Source organism: Syngnathus acus, chromosome 11 (assembly GCF_901709675.1).
Source record: "Syngnathus acus chromosome 11, fSynAcu1.2, whole genome shotgun sequence".
NCBI lineage: Eukaryota > Metazoa > Chordata > Actinopteri > Syngnathiformes > Syngnathidae > Syngnathus > Syngnathus acus.
The window spans coordinates 7,284,857-7,307,138 of record NC_051096.1 but is presented as its reverse complement, the minus strand read 5'-3'; the positions used below and the strand labels follow the sequence as shown (position 1 = coordinate 7,307,138).

General features: G+C 43.6%; 1 protein-coding gene across 3 annotated transcripts; it reads left to right on the top strand.

Moving 5' to 3' along the window:
• Nucleotides 1-506: 506 nt before the first annotated feature.
• col22a1 (collagen, type XXII, alpha 1) lies at nt 507-22,236 on the top strand. 3 transcript variants are annotated; one of them, XM_037263477.1, is made up of 65 exons: nt 507-702; nt 1,793-1,936; nt 1,999-2,565; nt 4,865-4,945; nt 6,714-6,825; nt 6,994-7,117; nt 7,400-7,675; nt 7,740-7,820; nt 8,042-8,158; nt 8,245-8,289; nt 8,369-8,431; nt 8,577-8,615; nt 9,332-9,385; nt 9,492-9,545; nt 9,622-9,675; nt 9,870-9,923; nt 9,992-10,036; nt 10,954-11,007; nt 11,080-11,133; nt 11,382-11,417; nt 11,498-11,527; nt 11,587-11,640; nt 11,746-11,799; nt 12,723-12,776; nt 13,002-13,055; nt 13,153-13,206; nt 13,279-13,332; nt 13,430-13,483; nt 13,583-13,627; nt 13,711-13,773; nt 13,856-13,909; nt 14,016-14,057; nt 14,127-14,159; nt 14,262-14,315; nt 14,729-14,782; nt 14,877-14,930; nt 15,000-15,053; nt 15,128-15,181; nt 15,288-15,392; nt 15,866-15,910; nt 16,111-16,188; nt 16,280-16,315; nt 16,456-16,509; nt 16,599-16,643; nt 16,730-16,765; nt 16,840-16,953; nt 17,215-17,268; nt 17,390-17,443; nt 17,518-17,571; nt 17,663-17,716; nt 17,876-17,929; nt 18,028-18,081; nt 18,158-18,211; nt 18,281-18,325; nt 18,497-18,550; nt 18,984-19,037; nt 19,147-19,200; nt 19,295-19,366; nt 19,430-19,465; nt 19,550-19,594; nt 19,656-19,835; nt 19,896-19,962; nt 20,033-20,215; nt 20,281-20,358; nt 20,783-22,236. In XM_037263477.1, exons 2-65 carry the CDS (start codon nt 1,846-1,848, stop codon nt 20,974-20,976), a joined length of 4,869 nt encoding a protein of 1,622 aa, XP_037119372.1. In that variant the 5' UTR covers nt 507-702; nt 1,793-1,845; the 3' UTR covers nt 20,977-22,236. The 3 variants fall into 3 exon arrangements, with proteins under 3 accessions (XP_037119372.1, XP_037119373.1, XP_037119374.1); XM_037263478.1 differs by lacking the exons at nt 8,245-8,289; nt 8,369-8,431; nt 8,577-8,615; nt 9,332-9,385 and having other exon boundaries at nt 508-702; XM_037263479.1 differs by lacking the exons at nt 8,245-8,289; nt 8,369-8,431; nt 8,577-8,615; nt 9,332-9,385; nt 9,492-9,545 and having other exon boundaries at nt 508-702.
• The last annotated feature ends 46 nt before the right edge of the window (nt 22,237-22,282 follow it).

Here is a 22,282-nt window from a genome sequence, read left to right as displayed (position 1 = left end):
CAATGAGGTAAATGAAATGATGCTTAAAAAAAAAAAACCCCGACAGATGTTGCGGTCCAATCCACGTAAACCTGTCAGAGCCGCACTAAATTTGCGTAATAGGATCAGAGAAGTTTCTCCATCTAACGGCACGTCGCAAGTAATGCTGTTCTGTAATCATTGGGCCAACTTAAACACAGGCCTGCTCCAGAAGCGTGCGGCCCCTGCCCCGGCCCGACCCAGCGGGAGCAGCCCCAAAAGGGCGTCGCCGCCGTGCCAATGTGGACTCTTGTGGTGGCGGCAGGATGCTCAAAAAGTAAGAGAGGCTCTTCAGCTTGAAAGGAAGGGAGAGGGGGGAGAAAAAAAATGTAAGAGGGGTGGGGGGACCAAAATATCCTGAAAGTTGCATCTATAATTGGCCTTGCTTTTTATGTGTGAGCGAAGCATAGGCCACCTCGTTTTTAAAGCAGTAGTATGAAAGCCAACACCCCTCCTTCCCACCACTGTTCTGTTCTGTTCTGTTCCCTCCCTCCCTCCCTCCCTTCCTCCCTCCGCAAGGTTCTTTCAAGCCATCTCACATTTTTAACTGCACACTGGATTTTCACCCGGGAATATTTCAACACAATTTGACGCCACTTTAGCGTAATTTGGATCAAGATGCTGCAGGCCTGCTGATACGGGCGGGAAGGGCCTGGGGGCAAGGGGTCACACTTTACAGGGCAGGTAAGAACAACTCTTAAAGTTTTGGGGTTTTTTCCCCCCAAAAAACCCATGTTTTTAATTTAAATTAATTAACCGCCTAGTTTTTTTAAAAAAAAATGACTTTCTTTCTCTTTTTTGCTGGGTTACAATGACGAAAAAAAAAACTAATCTGCTTTTCACATGACGCCTCTGTTAAATGCATCTTCGCTTGCATTCCCAAGTCAACCATTGACCGAAATGGAAAGGAAATGGGAACAAGCATAAAGATTCATTTCCAGCAACGCTCACTTGTTGACAGAAGTAAAAGAGCTTGATTATTGCTTGAACATATTGCAGGCAAGACTACTGACAACCTGTGTGTGTGTGTTTTGGAGAATTGGCCAGCGTTCCCAGACAAATTGGCGGTAATTAGTTGCTGTAACCTGCCCAATACGCTGAATAGCGCCAGTGAAACCAAAATAACCAAATGGACCATCAGATAAGAAGAGCAAATCATCTACTCCACCTCCAATTTCATTTTATGACTTAGCAACTGTGACCCAAATCGGGTTTAAGAAAGTGAATTCTAAATTCTATAGCGATCACCTGGGTCGGACGTGAGGCATCTTTTCCAGAAGGGATGAGACTGTTATGGCTACGAGCGCTCACGCATTTGCCGCATCACAACCCAACAGTCCAAACAGGGTTATGTGTTGATGTGACACATTTGTGTCATTGCCACACAGGCAGGCAGGCATGCATGCATGCATAAGATGCTCCGACTGTATAATCTTCCACAATGGTGAAAAAGCCAGAATCACCTCTGTGGATTTCTAATTGCAGCCAGTCTAAAAAACTGCAAAGTCATATTTTCTTTCTCTGTTTTTTGGACATCGTAAAACTAGTTTGGCACATTTTCCCAACAATTTTTGGTGAGGCCAGTTTCCTTTGGGAGGCTCGTGTATTTCGGTCGTAGGTATTATTATCCTAAGAATAGAGGACATCCTTTGCCAAAGTTCAGAAACTGGACAGCAGATTAGAAGACAAGGCAGAAAGCAAAATAAAAAAATGATCCCAGTTACATTTGGCTGCTCATGTAAGGTTAGCTTTGCTACTGTACGTGTTTCCACAGACCAGAGACTTGCATGGTGCTTGTAAAATAAGTAGAACCAAACCAAGACCAAGATGGAATTCCGACCGGGCTGTAGGATCACACTGGTCTTGGTCATCCTGGCCGTGACTCTTTCTGGAGAGAGAGCAGAAGCTCAGAGGGCAGGTAAGACAATTTGGGCTAGGTTTAGTTAAGGACGACGTTCACGTCTCTTTTGTTGGCATCAGGGTGCAAAAACGTCCACTACGACTTGGCCTTCATCCTGGATACCTCGTCCAGTGTGGGCAAGGAGAATTTTGAGAAGATCAGGCAATGGGTGGCCAACCTGGTGGAGTCTTTTGACGTGGCTCCGGACAAGACCCGAGTGGCCGTGGTTCGCTACAGTGACCGGCCCACCACAGAGTTCAACCTGGGGAGACACGGGAGCCTGGAGGAGGTGAAGGAAGCCGCCAGGAACATACGCTACCTGGGGGGGAATACAATGACGGGAGATGCTATCAGCTACACCACCAACAACATCTTTTCGGAGCAAAACGGAGCGAGGCCACCCGCCAAAGGGATCCAGAAGGTGGCCATCTTGCTTACGGACGGCCGGAGTCAGGATTACGTCCTGGAGCCGGCCCGGGCGGCCGCCCAGGCTGGCGTCAGAATGTTTGCGGTGGGCATCGGCGAAGCACTCAAGGTGGAGCTGGAGGAGATTGCGGCAGAGCCAAAGAACGCCCACGTCTTCCACGTGACGGACTTCAACGCCATCGATAAAATCAGGGGGCGACTCAGGAGGAGGCTGTGCGAAAGTAAGCCACTTACAATTTTTCACTGGGAAAAAGATTTGACTACTTGGCAATGAGAGAGAGACAGATTATCAAAAGTGTGCACACCCCTGCCTGTTCAAATGTAACCTATAATCTATACAACTCGACTGAAATTGGACAGGTAGCACAAATACAGAGCAGAAATGGTGTGGTTGCAAAAGTGTGCACACCCTTAAATGTCAGAAAAGGCTTATCTGAATATGCTAGTCGTCTTCCTTTGGATCACAAATGATTTGATTCTTCCTAGCAACAAGTGGTCAGTCTATACCGCTGCGTCTACATATTTTTCTTTGTCGTGCATGCTTTTTGTCGCGTACCTCAGTGGTTGGTGCCTGACTATTTTTCCCCATATAAATACACCACAGGGAATGATGGATGCGTTCTAGTCCAACACATGCAAATTCCTACCGAAAATAACCCCGGGAGGGAAGAAAATGAGGCCTTGTTTCTTGGGCGACACAGAGGAAATGCACGACTAATTTTATCGGATTGGATTCTCAGGTTTCACTGTAACCTGCCACTGAATTGTGTCACTAAGCTAAAAAGAACCCTAAAAAAACAGAACGTGGTTCTTTGAAAGCTCAGCTATTCATTTCAAAGCATCTGCCCTTTAACCTTGCATAACTGACCCCTTGGGTGGCGGCAATTCCTAAATGTAGACGACAGCGGGAGGTGAAGTTTTCCCTACCAGCAAGTTTTTATTTCCCTAATCTCTCGAACGACCACAAGTGAGCCTGTAAGTATATCAGCGGTGGAGTCGCTTGAGCAGTGCAGGCTATTTTCACCCGGAAAATTACAGCTCTCCTTCTTTTAAGTGTGTCCGCCCTGACGTCAGCGTTCAATTACCTTATAGTCAATACTTGCAACAACAACAAAAAAGAATCATCGTATGTGACGACGCAATTGAACAGGACAGAAATGACCAAATGAAATCCAACAATCGAAATTCTAAGTAATAGCAAGAGTTGAATGAATACATAGATGTGTAGTTGTTGTAAAAATCAACATTTAGCTTCCGCTGATCAAATAAATCGGCAAATGTGTCTGAGCTATTCCCATCCATAGTGCAAGCTTTTTTTTTTTTTGCATTGCTACCATTTTAACTCGCAACCGGATCCTTAAATTATAGCCTGCAGGGCCACAAGTGCAGGGAGTAGCTCGGCCGTTCGTGTCCGGCGTGCCGAGTGTCATGGCAGCGTGACTTCCAAAGCGGTGACGCGCACTTGTGCAATTTCTGCTGGGAAACAATAAAATGGAATGAGTAGAAATGATAAACCATAGGTCAGATTTGATTGGAATTTCATAATCGTAGTAATTGTCTAATGGAAATTAAGAGCAATGCATGCAGTAAACACAAAACTCCTCCCACTTGCTAATGCTAATCAAGGCTAACATGCAGCGCTGCATACCTCATGGCTGGATTGCAAAATTAAACATCTTGCCCATAAACACAGAAACAAGCAGCTAAGAAAACAAATGACTTCTTTTTATAAATGAATCATTGCTGCTATTGTCAAGAAACACATGGTGTGTTTTCGCAAAATGTCCGAGTCAAATTTATATGTTTGTTTTGGCTTAAGAGAATCAACAGGATGTGTTTTTGAGTAACAGAGCTGGCGTCTTTACACAAATAGCAAACCTGCCATTAGATTCCACCGGTGTTGTCTTTCCTTCTGTCATCGCAATGTGTAAAATACGTTTGCGTGGAAACATAAGACTGACTTTGGAGTGGCCCCCTTGCGCTAGACCAAAACAACCTCCTCTGCTCTCAGACAGTCAAAGGGCATTCGTCTGTTCTTCACGTCACCTGTTAGAGGGTCGAGGGGATTTCTCAAAACATCACAGTGACACCCGTTCAAAATGGGAATATTTACTGAAAAGTCCCCTATTTGCTGTTTTTCTGCCATGTTTAATGTACCGTAATTTTCGGACTATAAGTCGCGGGTTTTTTTCATAGTTTGGGTGGGGGGGCGACTTATACTCAGGAGCGACTTATATACATATATATGGGTTTTTTTCACTTTTTTGGGCATTTTATGGCTGGTGCGACTTATACTCCGGTGCGACTTATAGTCCGAAAATTACGGTAAAACTATCAAATTTGTTAAGGAACTATATTGAAGTAAGGTGAGGAGCTTCGTTTAGTGGTTTGCCACAATATTGGCATCTATGGGCAATCAGTGACCTTTTTTAGGTTAAATCTATTGTTTTGGATAAGTTGTGCCAACTGAAAATGATTTTTTAATCATAGTAATGCTAACATGTGTCTTTTCCCCTTCAGACGTATTGTGTCCAAACATGAACGTGCAACCTGATCGCTTTAAACAAGACAGCCCAAGTTATGGCCTTCAACAAGTTCCAGGTATGTGCAAAACAAACAAAAACAACTCTCAGAATGAGACCTAGTAGTTCAACACCAATAGAAACTACAAACGTGATCATTCATACTTGATATTCATAGCTGTTATGTTAAATCAGATGAAATGATGCAGGTATACCTAATGAAGTGTCCGGTGCTGCATGCTTACTGTCTGTAGCATGTTCATGTACTTCTCATGTAACCTGTGTGCCATAGAGACGTACGCTTTCCAAATAGGAAAATGACTTGATATCAGCACTCGAATACTCGTAGGACTCGTAAAACGGTTGAACTGTACTCTGGGATGGACTCCCCCTTTTCCAGTTAAACCTTTCTCAGAACCCTTGGACAGCATTTCTCCAGAAAGTTGGGATGTTGTTACACGAGTGTCTTTCGGGGGGATGCGAGTTCCTGTCTGGATCTCCCACCCACGTGCATCACTTCGAGAGAAAAAACAGATGCAAGGACTTAACGTGCGCTCCTGCTACCATTGTGGAATGAGAGCTAGTTTTTGCAGGGGGAAATTATTCACCCACTCGTAGTAGCCTGTTGACCCCTTGAGGGGTCATTAATTAAGATGGATTCTATTCCTTAGTCCCTACATCAGGCTCATTATATTCTTTTTTATAATATAATAATATAATAAATGTAATCAATAAATATATAACTATTAAAATAAATACATTTTATATTATTGATATATTATTTTTGGCTGTTTCTATTTCCTCAGTCTTCGTAAGAACATTCCAATCAAGCCCTGCTGTCAAGAAACATGCTCAGAAACTCAAAAAGGAATGTTCTGCTTTTCTAGTGCAAACTTTAGATTAGTTTACATATCAGGTTGTGACCACTAAGACAGCGGCGGTTTATTCCAGATTTGTATTCACCGTCTGGTCGGCCCCTTCCGTCTGAACGTGCTGCATGGCCGCGTCCGCCGGTGCGTGAACTCATCTGCCGTTTCCCCGTAGATTCCCCCCCCTACCACCTCTCCGAACAAATGGTCGTTTTCCTAGCCGTCCAAAATAACTTTTTCCGACTTGATTATACAGCATGCATCGCCAGTCCAAATTACAACTCTGAGCAACGAAGGCCTCCAAACAACCGCACAGAGGCGGCGTGGCGTGGTGTGCAAGTGTGCACAATGCAAACTGGTGACCTGCAAACAGGAAAGCCAGCTATGCATGCAATGGCGCTATGTGCCGAAAAAACAATGCTATAAAGGTCAAATCAGACAGCTGGAAAGACTTATCATGTTTGTATTTTGTCAAACCAAAGACAACGTGCTATCAAGCAAAATTGTTTCTTAGCCCATCAATGGCATTTCCTATTATGTGTTAGCGTTAAGCTAATTGGACTTTTATGTAGGGCAAAGTTATGTAAAAAAAAAAATGCTAGATAAATTGTAACCTTTTGTAACCCCGCCATGGATTTACAATTCATACTAATGTGAGGAATTCACAAAATGGCTGTCAGGTCATCTGGAAAAACTAGTCGCGGGCAGCCGCTGGCATAGCAACGGCGTTTGTTTATTTTATGAGGGAGTGTCCACTCCACGCTGCACGAACGTATGGTCTGTGGCCACACCACTTCAAGCGACAAACTCGCACACACGTGCACTTAAAGGCAGTTTAGCCGTGATAGTGACTCGTTTTTTCCTCTTGCTTATAACACATAAACCAATGTTTGACACTGACGTCCGTTTAAATCCTGACTTGACCTCAATGCTGGGCAATGACGTATGTGCGCTTCTCCTGTGTTCTCATGCATGCAGGCTTCGACCTGATGGAGTACTTCAGTGTCCGAAATATTCTGGGTACCAGACAAGACGAGGGTCAGAGTGCGTACGTTCGGCTCGGCACCATGCCCATCGTACAGCAGACGGAGTAAGTCGCCGAGCACAATCCAATTTTATTAGCCCCCCCCCAGGGACTTTTCATACACAATGTTCTCAAGGCCAGCCTCAAACTGTACATGTGATGAATCCACGGTCATTAGAGATGATAATATACACTATTATTTGTAATGGTGCAAAATGTGCTTTCCTTCCATAGAGGCGTGTACCCTCAGGGGCTGCCAGATGAGTATGCCTTTGTGACAACGTTTAAATTCAGGAAAACCTCAAGACGAGAAGATTGGTACCTCTGGCAAATCTTTGACAAATATGGAATCCCACAGGTGAGTCACAAATGCAATAAATTCTCGATTATTATGCTTTTGAGAAATGTTGAGGTCGACTCAGGTCCGCTCACTCACTCTCGCAAAGTCCACTTGAATTATTATTAGCATTATGATTAGCATTATTATTACTAGCATTATTATGACTCTATTTTTAAGACTTTTTCTGAGCTGATTTGATTTCATTTGACTTATTGTTACAATTTTAGATTGAATTTTAGCATGTGAATATTACAGCACTCAAATTAGCCACCTGTAACTGTCTTCTGTCCGTCCTGTCAGGTGTCCATCAGGCTGGACGGTGAGAACAAGGCGGTGGAGTACAACGCGGTGGGCTTAACCAAAGACGCCGTCCGAGTTGTGTTCAGGAACTCGGAAGTGGACAACCTGTTTGACCGCAACTGGCATAAGATAGGCCTGAGCGTGGAGGCCAAGACCGTTTCTCTCTACCTGGACTGTCAACTAATCCAGACGCTGCCCATCGGCGACAGGGAGGACATCGATATCCAAGGAAAGACGGTCATCGGGAAGCGATTATACGACAGCGTGCCTATTGATGTGAGCAAAGCGTCCTCAATCTGAATAGCCGGCAGCGTCGCTCACCTGTCTCTTTCCGGCGCAGTTTGACCTCCAGAGGATGGTTATCTACTGTGACTCCAAACATGCCGAGCTTGAAACCTGCTGCGATTTACCCAATGGGCCTGTGAGTACTCATCTTGTGGATTGGAGGTTATTTTGGGCCTGCTTAGTGTGGTTTCCAGTGAAATATTGCAATATCCAGTAATATCCTGACATGCAACCACAGCTCGTGTTTTCTAACCAAGCTTCTCAAGATGACCTTTTTGCACGCCCCCCCCCCCCCCCCCCCCCCAAAGATCCATTTTTCAATATATGGTGCAAATGACATATCTTGTCTCAATCCAGTGCCCTAAAAAAATTGCGACCGAGGCTCCTCCCATCGCGATCCCCACTCCGACACCAACCTCGGTGGAGCAGCAGCGAGGCCCTCAAGCGAATTGCTCCTGCCCTGCCGGAGACAAGGTGAATGACTTCTTTCCTTCTGCTCGTCCTCTTGACTTGTAACCCCGCAAGGCTTTTGTTCTTGAATGGTTTTTGATTCCCCGCAGGGAGCGGCTGGCGCACCGGGCCGTGTCGGTCTCAAGGGTGAAAAGGTCTTCTGCGGCAATCCCTTAGTCATAGTTTGGTAAAATAATTTATGGTGTTGTTTCAATGTCTGGACTATTTTTGCAGGGTGAAGCCGGCCCTCGAGGTGCCTCCGGTCTGCCGGGCCTTAGAGGAGAAAAAGGAGAAAGTGTATGAAAAAAAACAATTAAAGATAGAACCATTCATTTGACTGCCAAACACACAAGTCATTTCCGAGCGCATGCTTCCCTTCTGTCTCTTCTGGCTTTCTGCCAGCCTCGATAATAATTAATCCCTGTCGATTAATTATTTGCAGGGCAAAGTCATCTCTGTTAGAGGTGAAAGAGGTGAGAAGGTAAGTCAACCTGTCGCTCACGGCGCTCGCTCGCTGCATGGGCCTTATTAAACACCATTTGCTAGCAGCATGCGTGCTCATTAACAACATGTTGCGAAACATCTCATGCAAACATCCCAAATAGACATTTATTGACTCTTTAATGACATTGACGACAGCATGAATTGCATGAAAAAACGACCTTCATTTTCATTTTTCCATGCACCCCCCCTTCTTCAGCCATATAGCTGGGCACAATTTGTTGCTTAAACAGCAAAAAATTGTGAAGGCCTGCACTGCGGCTTAAAAAACCCCCCCAAAAAAACGGTCATTGAGTTGCACGGGAGTGAAAGTGAACTTATCCTTCTTTCACTGCCTCTAATTGCACCTTTCAGTGGCGTACTCACAAGGGCAATCCCCTTGTGAGCGGAGACAGTCTTTATCCTAATCTGGGATGAAAGAAATGACGTGTGTTCAAATTACAGTCTATAGACCTTGTTCGACCTTAAAGCCATTACTCCGACTTTTTTTTTCTTAAAGATCCAGGTAGTAAATCCATAGCAGGCTTCAATAAATCATAGCAAAACGGACTTTTGACATGTCTGTGTGCGTCTAACCCCCCTCCTAACCAACTTTGACTTTTGTGGCGCTAACAGGTCGTGACAGCACGCCGTCGTCTCCCCGCATGCCCCAGCGAGTGTGGCTCCGTGTGAATAACGCCAATTTTGTTTTAACAGGGCGATAGAGGCGGCATAGGCTTGACAGGTGCCCCCGGTCAAAGAGGAGAGAAGGTCTGCCGTTGCTGAACCTGGACTCGCAGCCCGTTTGCTTTGTCAACCCAAACAGTTTGCTGACCCGTCCTGACTTTTTTTTTTCTTCTTCTCTACGATGTGACAGGGAGTCAGCGGTATTCCCGGTATCGACGGCGAATCTGGAGACAATGGCGAAAAAGTAAATACTTGTTGTGCGCATTTATTTTGAGATTGAATTGAAAGTGGTACACGTGTTTGTTTTATTGCTTGGATAGGGAGAAGCTGGGCGGGCTGGCATTCCAGGACTTCCTGGTCTGATTGGAGAAAAGGTGGGTGATCCATGTTCACAATAAAATCAATATCTGTAGCATCAACACTACTGATTTGGTGCTAAGCAAACAATTTGAGGTGAGCTGAGGAGCTTCGTTTCGACCAAAGTAATCCTTTGGCGCCCTCCGGTGGCAGTTTTAGGCAAACCCTAACACTTGCTACAATCAAATGATTGTGTTTTTGTACGATTCAGGGCGTTCAAGGTGACGCAGGTTATCAAGGATCACCAGGACCAAAAGGCGTCTCCGTGAGTGTCTGCATTCAATTATTAATTATGCTAAGTATTGTAAGATTTGTTTTTGTGTTTTCTCGTAGGGTCTCGATGGGAAAAAAGGTGAAAAGGGATCAACAGGACAAAGCGTGAGTGATGCTGCATTTGTAATCTGCACCTTTACTTACTTTTTATTTTATTTTTTTAAAAATGTTTTCTCACTTGGCTTCTTACTCCAACTTTTTGGAGTAATACACTCATAAAATATGCAATCCGGCCGTGGGAACAGGTACCTTGTCCACGCATCTGGTAAAACGATGAAAAGGTGAAGTTAAACAAGCACATTTTGTGCTCCTGCCTGAGAGCCAGTGAGAACGAGAGCGGTTCCTCTCGGCAAAACCGAGGGACTTAAAATTGCGTAAACAGATGTGACTTGTTTGATTCACTCATCCCACTTCCTGTCCGCTTTGCATGTGGGGGCTTATTTTGGCTCCAGTGCAGCTCATTCCCAAAGGCGCAGATACTTTGTTGATGTCTGAGGTTTCGGCAAACAACGAAAACACCTCAATCACCGCCATGCGAGAATGGTCGAGCCACCTGTCAGCCGCCACTTCATCTTGACCCTTGATGCCTTTGCCACATGGCGGCGGCGACGGGGATGTGGAGCAAGTTGTCAGAGTACTGAAATGCCATCAAAAGCTTTTCTTGGCGACATGTTCCGCATGAGCTGCCTATCGTTCAAGCTGCAACTTCAGCAATTTTTTTTTTTCTTGGGTCAGGACTAAGGAAGTACTTGAGAAAGTGATGAAGATACTTGAAGTCATTTACCTGAGCCCTTTTTTTTATCTCTCACTGCGGAGTGACTACGCTAGTGTTTTTGTGTTATAAAAGTAGTACTTTGGCACCAACTTGTGGTGTTTTAAGGAATTATGATGAATTGAGTTGAGCCAAATGTAGTGCTTTGGCGCCCATCTTGGTGCCAGTCATCGTGAATTGAAGCGCTTCATTGGGCTTTGCTGCCATCTTGTGGCAGCTTGATGTGCTTTGACGCCATCTCTCTTTTCAGGGTGAGCGCGGCTTGGATGGATTACCCGGAAAACCTGGATTTCACGGCAAAGACGTACGTTGTGAATAAAGTATGGAATATTTGCGTCTTGTCGCCGTCGTCATATTTTTTTTCTAAATTTTTAAGGGCTTGAGGGGACAGGCTGGCTTGCCCGGGACCAGTGGGGTCAAAGGTGATAAGGTACGTCTCCAACAATAATGTCATAATACACGCCTCTAAATCATTTCGTAACAGCCTTTTAAACACTCCAGACATTCCTCTGTCTGTTTTGGTACCATCCAAAGTCAGCACCCTCATTTGTCTGCGACTTTCTTCGTCTGGTCACGCCCATGCGCACACATTGTCATCGGGAACTACTCGTTATCATGCCGCCCGAGGAAATGTTGACATGATGTGCCTTTTTTCTTCTTGCGGGAACTGTCTTGTAGGGGGAGCAAGGAATTCCCGGATTACCCGGTGATGTGGTCAGTACCAAAAACACCCACACACACACATACGAAAAAAAACAAGTGACAATTAATTATGATCATTTTTTTCCCCTCAGTTCCAAAAAGCGGGTCTAAGAGGAGAAAAGGTGAGTTACCATCGTAATATAATTTTTCTACACGCTAATAATCATGTGAACATTTTCAGGGAGAACTTGGGCTTCCAGGGCCTCCTGGGGCTGACGGCCCACCAGGACCACCTGTAAGAATTGATTTCATTCTTCCCGCATGATTCCTTTTGGGAAATGTTCAGATGCATGCGGATGCTCACAAAGGCAGCGATGTAACCAAGCTTTCTGCTTCAAAGGGTCCTCCGGGTCGACAGGGGATACCAGGGGAACCGGGGGAGTTTGGGCAAAGGGTAAGAATTGTTTTACAAGTTGTCTGTTCATCCATTATTAAGGAATTGTGTGAAAAATACCATCATATGCACCATCATTCAGATCTGCACCAAAATTATTCCCTGACCGGTTCCTTTTTAAGGCCGTGCTCCACAAGGGAACTATGCTAATTGCTAGCAAACAAACAACCTTGAGAGCTCCAGTCGGATGGTTTTCCTCTCATGAGATGTTCTCCGGCGAACCAAACATACGGCCCGTGACAGCAAGCAGAGTTTAATCTCGTTGCTAAATGAATCGTAGCCCACAGAGACGATTTAGAAAACCTCAACGTTAATTCTTTGCGCTAATTAATGAGCAGTGTGTTCTTTTTATGTAGCATCCACCAAGTGGATCTTTGGTCCCAGTGGTTTTCAACTTAAAACACTGACAATAGTAACTTGCAGAATACAAATGAGGACAGAGACTTCTTCCAGACTAGCGGATCTCAAATTGTGTTATAGGGGCTCCCTCTAGTGGTATGAGAAATAATGACTGCCTGAATACAGTTCAGTTGTATTTCCCTTTCTAATCATTCATTTTAATTGAACCTTTAAGAACTTTTTTTGAATTTTTCTGCTCAATTCTTTTTAATCCAGTCATTTTTTTACCTCCTATTTTTATTTTTTTCTTCCTATATTGCCATTCAATTTGTGCATAATGTTATAATGTTACAGCTGAATTTAAATGTTGATGATGAATGCAGTGCTTAGAGAACAGTATTTTTTTTACTTGATATAAAAAGTTTGAGAACTCCTGACCACTGAGTGCTGTTAACTTTATAAACATGAAAATATGCTGCAATTAATTTTATTGTAGCTGCTCCACTAATATGAGTCATTATTTCTTTTCCTAAGCAAACATTTATTTTTCATCTTTGCCTTTTTCTTTTTAATTTGTCTTCCAGGGAAAAAAGGGTGAAAGTGGATTGCCCGGATTGGACGGACTCCCCGGACCGATCGTAAGGACGTGTTTCATTTTCATAGAATTAAGCAATGCGCAAGAACAATGTAAATTTATTTCATATTTTAACACTGCGGGCTGCTCAATTATTCAAAGTAGTGTAAAAAAAAAGACTTGCTTCTCTGGAGGGCGTCGTTGAGCTTCAAATTAACTTTGGAGGTTGTGCCAAATAATTTTGCTGTACTTGTAACTTTTATTCAGGTTGGAAATGTTTATTTTGCAGGGTCCAATAGGTCCACTGGGACCGCCGGGGAAAAATGGCAACACTGGCCCACCTGTAAGCAAACATAATTCTCTATTTATTTATTAATAATAACAAGACACAGCATATACCTGACTGGTTTATTTGATCATTTCCTTTTTTCATTTGAAAGGGTCTGCCGGGTGAAATTGGATTTTCCGGCAAACCTGGCGAGGCTGGAAAGCCTGTGAGTTGAAGTTAAATTATTAAATTTAATTAAACAAACACTGTCATATTTCATGTCTGTCACCTTCAAAAGGGTGTTCCCGGTAAGGATGGGCAGGACGGTGCTCCTGGAAACGATGGCGCTATGGTTTGTGTCATTTTTAGTTCAATTACATTGTGCAACTTGAACTGAGGCATATTTGGGCCGTACAGTACCAAGTATGACTTGTTTGATTTCTTTTAAGGGGCCCAGAGGAGAGCGTGGAACGGATGGTTTTCCTGGCAAAGCTGGACCAAAGGTGCTATGGCGACTCACTATTTTTATTTTTTAATATGACTTTCTCGTTATGCAAATCTCACAACTTAATGTCCATGTGGTTCCCCTCAACACCTTCCAGGGAGATGATGGACCTCCCGGACCAAGAGGGCCTCCAGGGGAGCGAGTGAGTGAATTTTTTTTTCCATTATATGTTTTTTTCTTCAATATTTTGAATTTAGAAATTACGTTTTTTATTTTTTGAAACAGGGATTGGCTGGCCCACCCGGTTTAGCTGGTGCTGATGGAGCAAGAGGAGAGAGGGGAAGTCCTGTATGTATAGAATATATAAATATATATAAAAAAATAAGAATGAGAATTTAAATGATTAATTCCATTTTATTTGATGTATTAGGGTGACAGGGGACAAGAGGGACCTTTTGGTCCAAAAGGTGAAAAGGGTGACAAGGTAAAGAAATTGTCATAGTTTAATTGATGGTGGACCAATATTAAATAAATCAAGCTAATCTTTCTGTAATTAATTTAACACGATTGTCTTCTTCTTCTGCTTTCAGGGTGAAGTAGGAGACAGGGGACTGCCCGGCGTGCCTGGAAATGTAAATTGCATTGAATGATATTCCCCAAAAATATAAATCAAATACATTGGGATTTTTTTTTCTTCACAGGTAGCAGAGGTCATTCCTGAGCCGGGTGAACCTGTAAGTTGACAACAATACCATGAAAAAAAAAAAGTCTCTCCAAACAGAATGATAAAATATTTAAAGGTACACAAAAGTGACAATGGTCCATTTTTTATGAAGGGAAAACCAGGAGAAAAAGGAGAGAAAGGGGACCAAGGAAAGACTGGAGAAATGGTGAGATTTTGTCGATACATATTTTTATACGTATTTCAGACGTTTTTTTTTTTTTCATTTGACGTCTATGGAGTATTCCTTAAACTATATTTTTTTGCAATGTGCAAAACGATCCACGAGATGTCACCAAAGACACATTAAGATACCTCATGAATTTGTATTGCTCACAGCTGGACAACACAGATACTGATAAATGATAATAATAAAAAAAAAAAATAATAATATGTCCCTTATAATAATTTTGTAATCCTTGATATTAACCAAGCATTATTTTTTTATTATTGTTTTTGTCAATAACATATGCAAAGTTTTGTTAAAGCATATTCTTAAAATGAGGAAAGACAGACTAAAAATGAAAGAAAATGAATTGCTCAATTAAATCAAGCGTGCTAATAAATATACTCTGCCTGAAGGGCCCAAGAGGATTACCTGGCGAGCAAGGCTTTAAGGGTCCACCTGGACTACTGGTAAGACTTGGCTTGTAAAACCTCAAGAGCAATAATTAAAATAGAGTCATTAATCAACCCATCAATTAATCATATTTGGGTTGACCTTTGTTAGGGTTCAAAAGGAGACACAGGACTTCAAGGAGAGACAGGACGTGTTGGGGACCCAGTGAGTTGAAAGTGAGAAGCCCAATAATAGTTCATAGTATAGTAACCACTAATGTGTTTGCTGCTACAGGGGCCTCCTGGTGTGGCTGGTCCTCAAGGGCCTCGAGGGCTCCCAGGCAATGCGGTAGGTCTGCATGCACAATTTGATGTGTGACTAAACACAAGTCTCGCTTTATAATGGAACTGCTTTTTTTTTAGGGCATACCAGGCATCATTGGGCCTCCTGGTCCTGCTGGAGAGAGAGGAGACAAGGTCATACATTTCATATCCAAACTCTTCATCAGCGCTCCTGGATAAACAACAAATCATTTCCATTTTGGTTAGCAATATATCATCATGAAAAATGTATTTTCTTTAGGGGGAGTCAGGCAAACCAGGGCAAGCAGGTCAACGAGGACTCCCTGGAGAGCCTGGTTTGATTGGACCCCAAGGACCAACAGGGAAGGGAAAAGATGGACTACCTGTAAGAAATAGATTATAAAATTGTTTTATTGTTATAGTTTGCAGTGTTCCACCTGGTTCATATAAGTGTCAGTAAATGTTCATCCATCATTTATTTATTATCTTCTGCTCCCACAAAAAAAAAAAATCTTCTACATGTGCTGTGCATATATGTTGAACCGCAACACAACAAGCCTGAGTTGGCACATTTTGTGCTGCGGCACACCGTGTGCCTCCATCTTTTTTTTTTTCCTCCCACCTCAGAGCTGCTGACGAAGCGCAGGCAAACAGGAAGCTCGCTTAGTTTTCATTTCTTTCTTTCATTCTTCTTTTTACAGCAGCCAGGTGCGGCCCAGAGGCCTCGCTGTTGCCGTTTATGTGCATTGAGGAATGAACTCGTACACACTTTCTAATGCTAATGCCGAATGATTTCGTCTTTATATGAGGTGTTTGTGTTTCCGAGCTGTTTAATTGACATCATTTGTGATATGACAGGGAGAACCGGGACCACGGGGAAATGAAGGACTCCCAGGGCCAAAGGTAAAAGGATTTTATTTTTCTCTGTGTATGCTCAAGGGTGGACACAGTTGAACACAAGTGTTGCAGCAACACATGTAGACAGACAATACTTACAGGCATGTATTATTTATCCTCAGTGAAGCACTACTGCTATTACTACAGCTCACATACTTTACTGAGGATGAGGAGAGTGGCTAATAAATTTGGTTTGTGTTTCTCAGGGTCCCCCAGGATTAAGAGGAGAGCCAGGCTTACCAGGGGACAGGGGCTCCCCAGGGGAAGGCAAAACAGGACCTCAGGTATGATGGCCAAAACAAGCCATTTTTGTTGTACTCTGCCGGTCATATTTAGACCATCTTTATAGTAACTACCGTCTTTGTCTTTTTATAGGGGCCCCCTGGAAATAATGGGAATCCCGGACTACCTGTGAGTAGGATTTTTTGCATTTATTTTAGTTTTGTACTGTATCTTATGTTAATAACAATATTATTTTTATTTGATATTATTTTGTGTTATTATTATTATTTATAGTTGTCATCTTATTTGTTTTCTTTCCTGCTTTTCAGGGCTTGAGGGGCTTGCCCGGCATAGCTGGTCCCGACGGACCTGCAGGGCATAACGTGAGGCGACACTTTCATTTTTTTTATATATGGACTCAATGTGCTTTATATTAGTGTACATGTAATCTACTACTTTATCCTCCTTTTAGGGAGTACCGGGAAGGCCAGGCGAGAAGGGATCACCTGGAGAGCCTGTAAGAATGGATCAAATGATCTAAAGAATGTATTTATTTATTTTCAGTGACAATTCAGTTTGATACTTTATGATCATCTTCTCTAGGGAAAAGCAGCAGACCTTTCCGACATCAAACTTAAGGTAAGCACAGCTGCATGTTTTGAGAGAGTTATTGTCCAGTCAAAACTAAAAGTTTCTTTTTTTGCATCATTTAGGACATTTGCTCAGACTGCCCAGCAGGACCTCCTGGACAAGCAGGTGTCTCGGGACTGCCGGGCGATAAAGGACAACAAGGACCTCCTGGGAAAGATGGTCAAGATGGCTATCAAGTAGGACACAGTCGTATTTGTATTCTGCATTAGTATCAGCTTTGCCTTAATGTAAAGTCAATGGAATGTGTGTTTGCGTGAGTGCATTCATTAGACCGAAAATGAGGCATGAGGTCCAAGTTACTAATGTGTGCTCATCAATCAAAGTACGCCCAGACGCAGTCTGCGTCATTAGTCGAGCCTCCTCCAGGGGTACTAGTGAGCAATTAGGCCACGCTTCGTCTTCCAGGACAAGACTGATTGTCTGCTGTGTCATTACAGGGCGCACCGGGCCTACCGGGACCTCAAGGACCTCCCGGAGCTGATGGAGGAAAGGCAAGATGACACATTAACGCTTTTCCTTATTGCTGAGACGAGCAAATACTTTTGTTTTTGGCTCACATTGAAGCAGATTTTTATTTTTTTAATAAGTTTGTTTGTCAATTTATCCACACAGGGACTTAAAGGTGACCGAGGTACTTCTGGAATGCCAGGAGATAAGGGAGAAAAGGTGAACAGACAAACATTTATGACCTCAATATTTCGCATATATTGTGGTTGAGTCATTTCTTATTTATTTTACAGGGTCACCCTGGACCTCCAGGTCATCCCGGTCCTGCTGGAATGATGGGCACAGCGGTAAATTGCTCTTTTGTCTCATACATGCACCAAATAGTCTCAGAAGCTGTGCAACGTTGTCTTGATTTGAAAACATTTTGTTTATGTTCAGGGCAATGATGGACAACCTGGTCCTCCTGGTCCCCAAGGACCCCCTGGAGAGAAGGTGAGTCCAGAATCTTGTACTTTCCCACGTATAAAAACGACATATCATTAGTCTGCAGACCTGCTTTCCTCAATATAGGTCAGACCGTGTAATGTGCCGAGTTACGCTGTCTAGTATTCTCTTTTTCTTTTTAATGACTCTTCCTATCTGTTTTAATAGGGCAAAGAAGGTCTCAAAGGGATCCAAGGTCCTCCGGGTCTTCCTGGCGCGATTGTAAGAATTATGATGCAGCAGCCAAACAATAAACAACTCCAGTCTGATCCAAACTATTGTAGTCCTGTTTGATGACAATCCATTCCACTTAACTGCAGGGTCCACCTGGCAAAATGGGAAAAGATGGTATCCAAGGTGAACAAGGAGAACCGGTAAGTAGAACATTTTAGCCTCATTTCATGTCACCTGATTCATGAGCTGTGATGATGAGTCATTTTTTGATGCCAGGGCAAACAAGGTGAACCTGGACCACTTGGAAACCCCGGTCTCCGTGGACTCCCAGTAAGTAGCCTCCATAAACGGAACCTGTGTAAAAGATCACAAAGATCACCATTACTCCTGTCTATTCAGGGCTTCAAGGGTCACAGAGGAGAACCTGGTCCTCCTGGGTCAAAGGTGAGCAAAGCAACAAAAATATAGAATATTTATATAATAATAATATAGATTTAAAATTCTATACACAGGTTAGAAATGTTCCTAAACAGAATACTATACTCTGTAAACAAATACAGTGCTGCTCAGCCTCTGGGTAGCGAATGTCATGCGATGATTTCATGCGTCAAACAGGGAGAAGATGGAAAAGCTGGATTACCTGGACGGGATGGCAAACCTGGAAAGGAGGTACCGTGTGTTTATTTATATTATTTAATAAACTATCTGTCATATGAAAAATAGAAAGTGTACTTTATTTCCCTCCAAGAAAAGCTTGTAATAAAGGAAAAAATGTAGTCGTGCCTCACAGCCATGCTGTATAGGAGAGATAAATATTAGGCCATAGAAAATCCTGGCCTGTTCAAACTGCATAAAATATTCTTCAGGCTGCAGTATTGCTCCCCGACATCTTCTGGAATCCAGCCCAGCAATGATTCAAGCAATAATCTTTAATCATGTCTATATTTTACCGTGGAGCCGCTGCTGGAGCTTTCTACATTATGAGATTTTTGTCCCATTTATTGTCAAGAGGCGACAAGCTCGCTTTTAACCCATCGGCGTTCACACTTAAAAGCCGGAGAACGCGTATATTGGCAAACTGTTGTTTTGTTTGTTGTGGCAGGGTCAAAAGGGGCCTCATGGACCTGAAGGACTCATTGGACCAAGAGGCGAACCAGTGAGCATGAACACACCACTCAGCACATCATGTCAAGTGGAAAGAGGCGTGCAGTACATTTATGGAACCGAGTCCATCACTTTTCTTTCTTGGTTTGTTTGCTTTGCAGGGCAAGCAGGGTGAACCGGGGCCGTCGGGTAAATCAGGTCTCCCAGGAACTCCGGTGAGTTGTCTGTCAATGCGCCACCATTCTGCAAACTCATATGAACATGGCAATTCCTATTGTTTATTTTTACAACATCTTTTCCAACGCTCAGGGTTTGAGAGGGGAAAGGGGAGAACATGGGAATCCAGGATTACCAGGCTTCAGTGGGCCTAAGGGGCCTCCGGTAAGTGTCTGGAAATTAAAAGATCTAATCGACACAATATTGACATTTTTGTTCATTTTCCAGGGTCCGCCAGGTCCTGTTGGTCCAGAAGGAAAACAGGTAGCTCACACCAGTAGTTTCTATTTTTTAATGTCCAGTACATATTGCATTTTTTTTTTTTAATACATCTTCGGGGTCTTGTAGGGAGTCCCAGGCCGAGCAGGCGATCGTGGCCTGAAGGGGGAAAAAGTAAGTACGGGGATTTTGAGTTAAGCTCTGCCAAAAAACACACCTCACAAATCTATTCTAGGGAGACGGGGGCATTAAAGGTGATAAGGGACAATCTGGAGAACCAGGTATACCAGGAAATACAGGACCACCTGGCAGAAAGGGCCACACTGGGATGATGGGCATGTCAGGACCACCGGGTGAATTGGGATCTCCTGGGCCACAAGGACCTTCTGGGAATCCAGGAATACCAGGACCCAGAGTAAGTATCAAAAAGCGTTGCGAATAATTCAGTCAACCGCAATCAACCGCATCTCCTCAGGGGGAGTCCGCATCAGTGGAGCAGATGAGAAGGCTCATTCAGGAGGAATTGTCCAAGCAATTGGATGGTGAGGCAACAGCTTCACATCATATCTGAAGAATCCATTTCCTGATGGAGTCTTTCTTTTGTGCTTCTAGCCAAATTGGCCTACCTCATGGCTCAGATGCAACCAGCCCATGTGAAGAGTTCCACGGGACGCCCGGGAGCACCCGGCCTTCCGGGTAAAGACGGCAACCCCGGGCGACCTGGCCCAGCCGGGGAACCGGGCATGCCTGGACTGAACGGAGGCGAAGGATCGAGGGGACCCGCGGGTCCCAAAGGTAGCGGCCCGCAACTAAGACTTTCAGATGACACCATCCACTAACCCTATTTGTGTTCCTTTCAGGTGAAAGAGGTACTAAAGGAGACAAAGGAGATTCTGGGGTTGGTGAAAGAGGAGAGCAAGGTCCTCCTGGTGCAATAGGTAATATCACAACTAAAAACATTCACACTAGACCAGTGGTTCTTAACCTTGTTGGAGGTACCGAACCCCCAAGTTTCATAGACGCGTTCACCGAATCTCTCTTCAGTGAATAATAAAATTATTTTTGTTTCAAATTCAAGACATAGATGTTTTTTACTGGTGCACAAAATGAGCCGTGCGGGACAAAACCGACACAATGCATGAACTCACAACATCCCTGCAAATCAGTGTGACTTCTACTGTTGCCTTTGCAAGACTAGTTCAGATATCACCAATTTATAAATCAGGTGTGTGCAGTGCAGGCTCTGCCCAACCCCTGAGACCGACTCACCGAACCGCTAGGGTTCGATGGAACCCAGGTTAAGAACCACTGCACTAGACGCCGCTCGATTGCTGCTAAAGCGATTCCGTCTCCCGACCACAGGCCCGGCTGGTATGCCGGGTTATGGGAAAGACGGCAGCCCGGGACAATCCGGAGCCCAAGGGGAGCCAGGAAATCCCGGCCCCACCGGTCAACCGGGCCCTCAGGGACCTACCGGGCAATGTGACCCCTCCCAGTGCGCCTATTACGCCAGCCTTGCGAACAGACCTCACACCAAAAATGTCAAGGGGACTTAAAATGAAAAGAGCTTGAAGTACAGCTGTATTTATGAACATTGTAGCGTCTGACTAAAGAAGATTTTTGGGAGGGTTCCAACCTCACCTTTGGAGGACTGACGATTATTCTGTGTTTTCTTTTTGCCAATGATGGGGGATTGGATGCCAGGGACTTTTGCAGATGGAATGTGGGGTAAAGAGGGCAGCTAAATATGTTTTCCTGACTTGCATGCTTCTTGTCAAATATATCAGGAGCGGATGATGCAAGTCTCTCCAGGTATGTCAAGCTCGAGATTTCTCTCACTGCTCGCTGCTCAATCTGTTAGGTAATCGCTTGGTATCGGGTTTAGTATTTTGCTAGTATCGGGTGGGGCGGGACTTTGGGAAGCCATTTTGAATTCTTAGGCGGTATTGACAATGATTGTTTGTGGGAGTGATGGTGGAGCACTTTTGTGCTTCTTACGTAGCCTTGAATGGGATCATTCTGCCCCGCTTGTCCAAAATGGAGGTAAGTAGTACTATCCTCTTTTTGATATGCTTTAACTTTTAATGTTGGAATAAATCGACGGCCATGCAACTCGCCTCCCAAACTCCCAACTCATTTATTTGAGCTTGACTACCTCTGGGTGAGATTGGGAGAGTTTTGGATTCCAAAATGTGGTTTGCTATATAAAGAAATGATTTGGGATTCAAAGGGAATGGCGCTTTTTTTTTTTTTTTAAGCAATTTTCATTTATTGAAGAGGAACAACTTGCGACATTGCTATTCTTTTTTTTTTTTTTTTCCCGAAAGGCTTGTTGCTTCAAAGCGCTTTCTCATGTGCCACTTTATGACTTAGTGTTAGGCCTTTTAAGAGCCCACGCCAACGGGCCCAAGTAAGCTAATTTATTTGTCCACCAGTTTATTTATAGACTTCTCTCTCTTTTTTTTTAAATCGATTCCATTTGGCTTTTACATCGGTTCTTAGAAAAATAAACTCAAAGAGCAATTCTCAACCCAATTTAGAAGGTCAAACCATTAAAGTACATTTAACGGTCTTGTACTTTTAAAAAAAAAAATGGTTTGTCCTCCGTCAGACATGCACAAAACACAGACCCATTTAGTGACCTTTGCTAATTAAAAGAATATATCCCAAGTGCTTTTATTCCACAATATATTGATTTTTTTTTTTTTTTTATCTGGTGAAAATGGTGCTAAAATATTTTTAAAAATAGTAGCATATTGTAATGATTTGAAAGACTCATGTAATGTACTGTACTGGAATAAATTCATCCCAAACCACGTTGGCAGACTTTAATTGTGACGAGGCTACGGCTCGGCTAGTTTT

Bases quoted from the DNA above. Each gene is read 5' to 3' on its own strand.
- col22a1 (XM_037263477.1), top strand. From the start codon at position 1,846: ATGGAATTCCGACCGGGCTGTAGGATCACACTGGTCTTGGTCATCCTG. The intron at 13,207-13,278 runs GTGAGTTGAAGT...CACCTTCAAAAG, and splicing joins CTGGCGAGGCTGGAAAGCCT to GGTGTTCCCGGTAAGGATGG. The intron at 20,216-20,280 runs GTAGCGGCCCGC...TGTTCCTTTCAG, and splicing joins GGGACCCGCGGGTCCCAAAG to GTGAAAGAGGTACTAAAGGA.